Below are 6273 nucleotides of genomic sequence, written 5' to 3' on the forward strand. Positions count from 1 at the left end.
AAATATGAAATCTATTATTCCCTGTGCCTAGGTTTGAGTGAACAACTGTGTGAATGCCTTCAATATTAACCCTGATAGTGAATCCTCTCTCTGCAGAGGATTCAAAGAGGCTTTTTATAATTTAGTTGAAAGATTACAAGCTAGGAGTAGTGATACCAAGGAATGTTTGCGCATGCATTTGTGCATGCATTAGCATTCCATCTGCAATCAGAAAAGCAAAAAAACAAAAAAAACAAACAAACTCAAGCCATCTGCTGATCGACAGGGAGATGGCAAGGAAGATATTTATTTATGTATTCATCTAATTTGTAGAGTTGCCCATCTCACAAATAAGTGATTCTGGGTGGTGTACAACATTCAAAGGCCCTCTATAAATTTTGTGGTGTCTAGGTCAGGCAAGCACCTAGTCTTGGAATTACAAATGGCCTTAACCATGCTTATTTTTGGAAACACATCAGATCTATTCGGTGTGAATGTTTTTAGCCCTGGTTTGTTTTTAAGCACCTTGTTCATGTGTTTATATTTTATGTGTATTTTTCTTTGGTACCAAATGTTTTATATTGAAATCTGTGTATTCATTTATATCCTGCCTTTATTATTTTTATAAATCACTCAAAGTGGTGAACATACTTAATACTCCTTTCTCTTCCTATTTTCCCCACAATGACAACCCTATGGGCTGGGCTGGGCTGGGCTGAGAGAACGTGACTGGCCCAAAGTCACCCAGCCGGCTTTCATGACTAAAGTGGGACTAGAACTCAGAGTCTCTTTATGATTGGCCCAAAGTCACCTATTTGGCTTTCACGGCTAAGACTAGAACTCACTGTCTCCCAGTTTATAGCCTGGTGCCTTCACCCGTAGACCAAACTGTTATTAGATTTATAATCGAGATATTAGATTTCTTGTGCTGCTTTGTAGAGATTTTGAGTAAAGATTCTCACTCAAAGCAGGGACTGAGACTTCTTTTTTTCTCACTCTGGATGTTAATGAGCATTATTACTTTGCATATCTTCCTGGAGAGAGAAGCAAAGATGAAAAGTAGAAAAAGTCTCTCCCTTGCAATGGGGGTGTGTATCTAAAAAAAACCCCAAACAATGTGATTCAGCTTTCCGATGACACAATCGCCTTTTTTTTTTGCAGTTTTTGTTCCAAAGAAATCACATGGATTTGGAGACATTGCCTCACTTTTAAAATCACAAGCATCCCCACCGCCACCGAACCATCTGTTTAAAGTACAGATTTGATTTTTGCAAAGGCCACCGGAATGTCACCTTGCAACTGATTCCTTTCAGTGAAGCTTTATCTCTTTAAATGCATCACAGTAATAAACTGCTAGATTTTTTAATGTTTTGTTTTTTTTTAGCAATCAGATGCATCCACAGAAGTATGCAAAAATGCAGGCGAGGAGTCAGTGCTAGGAACAGGAAAGGCAAGAGATTGGGAGGAGTCTGATAGCAACTTTTAAAATCGACACATTTTATAAAAAGGAACCAGTTTCAGTGGTGGGATTCAGCCAGTTTGCACCACTTTGGCAGAACTGGTAGCTGATTTTTTTGTGGCCCAGGCCCAGAATGGACTTCCGGAAGTGGCATCCATACAGAGAACCGGTTGTTCACCTATTTGAATCCCACCACTGGCCAGTTTCCGTGGGCCGTTGCTCCCTTCATCAGATGCTTAAATAAAGTGAGCTGCAGCTCACACCATTTTCTGCAAGATTCGTAATGGACGTGGGTGCATTTCAGTACAACGCTGCAAATGCTGAGTCAAAATAGACCGTTTGTGCCTTTCCCCCCATGTCATTGAAATGGAGAGGATGGCCTGAAGCTCTGTAAGAGGATCCAGAAGATGACTAGTCTTTCAAGTGGAATCGAAAATCACGGCTCATTAGCTAATGCTCCCTTCCTCACAGAGAAAGAGAAAGGAAACCTTGAAAGTCAGAGCTATAAATTTGTTTGTGTCTCTGTCTTTCCAAAGCTCTGTTGGAGTCGCAAGCTGTTCGTTGGTTTTCTGGGCAATTCACTTCCAAGGTTTGTTCGCCATCCTGATTGAAATTCATGATTTTGGGGACTCCAGGATCCTGGGAATGCAATAGGAATGCACAATTATGTGTGGCAGAGAATGCAAGAGAATAGGAATGCACAATGACATGTGCAAAAGAATGGCAAAAGAGCAGCTAAAATCCAGGCCTCTAAGAAAACCGATTCTGCTGTATTGTATGGGCTGCTTATGGCAATGCCAGAGATCGGTATAAGTGGAGAATTAGCAAAGCTCATACTTCTGGAAAATCCCCTCTGCTTCCCCATTTTCTTTCCCTTTGCAAAGCTTATGTGTCTCTAATGTTTCAAAGGTGCTTCCTCCATTGTGGGACTTGTAATAGACCTTCAAATTAGGAAAATATGTGAATTTAAATGTTGCTCCATTGAAAGGCAGAAACAGTGATGTCTCCCTTGAATGATTCCTCAGATACCTCCTCAGATGTCAGCTCGGGGGAGGGTGAGCCAATTCCTGAGTTGATTGATAGCTCTGAATGGCTGGCCAGAAGAGATTTGGCTGAGGCTCCAGTTAGGGAAAGCTTACAGTGGCAGACGGCCAGTGAAGAGAAGGAGGAAGTGCCTGATCCGAGAACACATAAGGCAGGGAAAAGGCAAGAGTAGAAAAGTCAGCCAGATTACTTGAGAGGAGAGGGCTCCGCCTGTTTTGATGGGCTGCACCAGAAGCTGGTTATTTATCATAGCAGACAGATGGAGGCATTGCTGGAAACAACATGTTAGTTTTCTAGTTATGTTTTTGGTCATCATGATTCCTGCTTCACTCCGGATTGACACCGAGTTTCAAACTGAATCATGCCTTGGAGGAAGAGGATGGAGGACTAGCCAAGCCTGAGCACCTGAACAAAATATGGAATATAAATGGAATACACAAAGACATTTTAGGGACCACAGTGTCTTTAAATATATATTTAGCTGCCCTTTTCTCTCCTTCCATAAAATGTTTCCAGACGAGTTGAAATTCTTTTCTTGAAATTCCTTTGGTATTATTCTACCAGGAAGGTTTTGTGAAAGAAATATGTCAGAAAATATACCACGACATGACCTTTCTCTGCCTTTCAAAGCATTTAATTGTGTATTTTTTCTCCTTTTTCTTCTCTAGGATCTGACTTTCCACAGGAAGATGGACCATGAAAGCAAGCATTCTATCAAGACTCACTAGGGCCTGATGACAAAAGTGGCTGACCCCTTGATTTTCCTCCCCCAACATCGCTTGACAGCTGAAGCCTTCAGAAGACATGAAAAGGCAGAGCTAAAATATCATGGCATGCTTTTTTAGGAAGGATACAATTCCTTAATTGAAGCTTCATCTAAATTGTGGTGCTTTGATCACATATAAAGCACATCTTCAAAGAAAGGGGCAGTTATGCCCATGTAGTTAACTGAACAGATTAAAATATATCCACTTATACGAACACAGTACAAACATTGATAAATATAACTGTCCAGCCAGACCTATTTGCTCAAAATGGATGATGGCCACAGAAATCTGGGGAGACATGGCTTTGATGACTATCGCTACCAGGATGGTGGCTACACAGGTTATGCTCCCAACGACCCAACCTATCAAACTGGGGGGGAGCCCAATCAGGAAGAAGATGCTCAGAGTGATGCTACAGAAGGCCATGATGAAGATGATGAAGTTTACGAAGGAGAGTACCAGGGCATTCCTCATCCAGATGACAAGCCTAAGCAGAAGAAAGCCGGTCTGTCCAATGAGTTCAGAGATCATGACGAGCTAATAGCAGAAAAAATGGAAGATGAAGAGCAATTGGCCCATCAGTATGAGAATATCATTGTGGAGTGTGGCCATGGACGATTCCAATGGATGCTTTTCATTGTGTTGGGCTTGGCCCTGATGGCGGATGGAGCAGAAGTGTTCGTGGTTGGTTTTGTCTTGCCCAGCGCTGAAAAGGATATGTGCTTATCAAGTTCCAACAAAGGAATGCTGGGTGAGTCCTCTCTCTTTTAAGGTAGGGGTCCCCAACCGGTCCACACAAACAAGCAAAGCCCCATCCATGGGATGCAGGCAGCACACAAAACCATGCCCCCTCCGGTTCGCGGAAAACCTTTCTCTACGGAATCGGTCCCTGGTGCCCAAAAGTTTGGGGACCGCTGTCTTAAGGAACTGGGAAGATGGTGATGTGGTTTTCCCGATTATCTACTTAGTTTTTAATTTCATTACCTGCTTTCATTCCTGGGTGGAAGTATGGAGAGGTAAAACTAAACAAGCAGAAGGCGGCTAGCTGAATCGGTTCTCCATATTTCTCATTCTAGATCAAGCTTACCTAAGTCTTCCCCCAATCTATTTAAGAAGTGCTGATATGGGAGAATTCTCACTACACACATCTGAGGGTACCACAATGTGAATGGTTTTCTTAATTGATAGATGGTTAGGGGTAGGATTAATACAATACAATGGTTGGGCAGATGAACCAGAAAAATTAAATCTTACCAAATGGAAGCTATAGAATCCATAGGCTTTCCACATGCTATATTATCTATAAATTATTTTTACACATTTGTTTGAAAGGATTATTTTTGTTATGATCACCCCACACTTGATTTGATTATTGTTTAGTCTATTTTCTGGGGGTTTGCTCAATGTGGAATCATGAAATAAGCACAAGTCATAAAAGGGCCAAGTTTGAAGACCCCTGTGCTAGACTCACATAGCGGTCTATGGAGCAAAGCTTTCAGCATCCCCTTGAATCCTAGTATGTGGAACCCAACTGGATCCAGAGACTTGGATTTCCATTTCAAGAGCATTAAGATTTTTTTAGGATGGGGGCCGTTCTCTTTATGTTCCATAACTGGGACAATATATTTGCCAAGATTACAGAATTGTTGAGGGAGCCCCACGTCCCTTGTTATGCTGATCAAACATGTTTGCAGAGAGCAATAGAACGATGGTGTCCACATGAAAAGTGGATGGAAGACTTGGATCACAGGAATTGATGTATGTGCTGGGCAAAGGGGGAGAATGTCCTCTGCTTTTAAGAAGCTTTGGAGAACAGCTGGCATGAAGGATTTTCTGTGCAGAAAAGGCTGTTTACCCCCCCCCCTTCTCTTTTTTAATCTGTGAGCAAAGGCTTGCGTCAAAGCAAGGCCTGTGTACTTTCCCAATGGCATTACTCATTCCCGTTTGTGACCTGGAGACTGTATTGATCTTACAAGAGCATTTGACTCACTTGATGCCTTGATCTATATGGGGTCATGCTGGTTGCAAATGGTGAGACACGTGGCCCGATGTATCCGTTTTCTTCTCTGTAACAGATCTTCCGTCTTGTCTGTAATAATTACCAGAACTAGTAATTCTTAAATACATATCAAATAAATTATTAAGTAGTAAAACTGCTAGAACTTCTGGTTTGGTACCGCAACCAAACAAGACAGGCACAGACTCCAACAGATAGTTAAGACGGCAGAAAGAACAATTAATCAATCAATCAATCCCACCATCTTAAACTGCTATTTGGTTTCATGAAGCTTACTTCCATGTTGTCTGATCTTAGTAAATTGTCACTTATTTCCACCCAAAAGCTGATGGGGACAATAACTCCAGTGGATCGAAGCCTATCAACAATCAGGCCAGATTCCATATTTTTTTTAAAAAAAATTCTCCTAAAATTCACAGGCAGGCTACTTGGAGGAATGATTTCTCCAAATTGTCCCAGGAGCAGGAGAACCTCAACCATATTTTTTTTTTGAGGACAAGGCACCTCCTTAGAGATAAGTACTGCTCCTCTGTAAGCTTCCTAGTAGATGTTCCTCCTGATGGCTTCTCCTGGCATGGGATGGAAACATTGGGATACAGAGAGGAGGCAGATGGCTGGAGGGACGATGGTATAATGGATGAGGTGACCTTAATGGTCCCTCTTCAAATATCTCGTCCTTATTTAAGTGGAAGGATATTGACATCCACTCAGGAAAACTCCTCTACCTCCACATCTTTGGAAGAACTTTCGAAAGCAAATCCTCCTTCATCCCACTGAATAGGAACGGGTGGGGAAAAGGAGGACAAATTTCATCCCAAGGCTCTCTTGACATAGCCAGGAGCTGTGAACATCCAACATTCTGGAGAGGATGCAGGAGGACCACAATCAGGCCAGATGGCAATGCTTCACTCCCTGGAATCCAGTCATCCATACGGTCATCAAGAAGGAAGCTCTATTCTATTAACACCCTGTATGTTTTAAGACAGCGGTTCTCAACCTATGGGTCG

At 42.1% G+C, this 6273-nt stretch overlaps 1 protein-coding gene across 1 annotated transcript in view; it reads left to right on the forward strand.

The window, feature by feature from the left end:
• Nucleotides 1-3516: 3516 nt before the first annotated feature.
• Nucleotides 3517-6273, forward strand: part of LOC107300440 (synaptic vesicle glycoprotein 2B-like) — a gene marked incomplete at its 3' end in the record, with an annotated part of 4591 nt that continues 1834 nt past the window's right edge. Inside the window, exons 1-2 of the mRNA XM_015829767.2 lie at nt 3517-4000; nt 5140-5191. Coding sequence (XP_015685253.2) covers nt 3517-4000; nt 5140-5191 — 536 coding nt within the window. The remainder of the gene's footprint in view (nt 4001-5139; nt 5192-6273) is intronic.

The sequence above is a fragment of the Protobothrops mucrosquamatus genome, unplaced genomic scaffold (genome assembly GCF_001527695.2).
Source record: "Protobothrops mucrosquamatus isolate PMUCROS unplaced genomic scaffold, P.Mucros_1.0 scaffold7095, whole genome shotgun sequence".
Lineage (NCBI taxonomy): Eukaryota > Metazoa > Chordata > Lepidosauria > Squamata > Viperidae > Protobothrops > Protobothrops mucrosquamatus.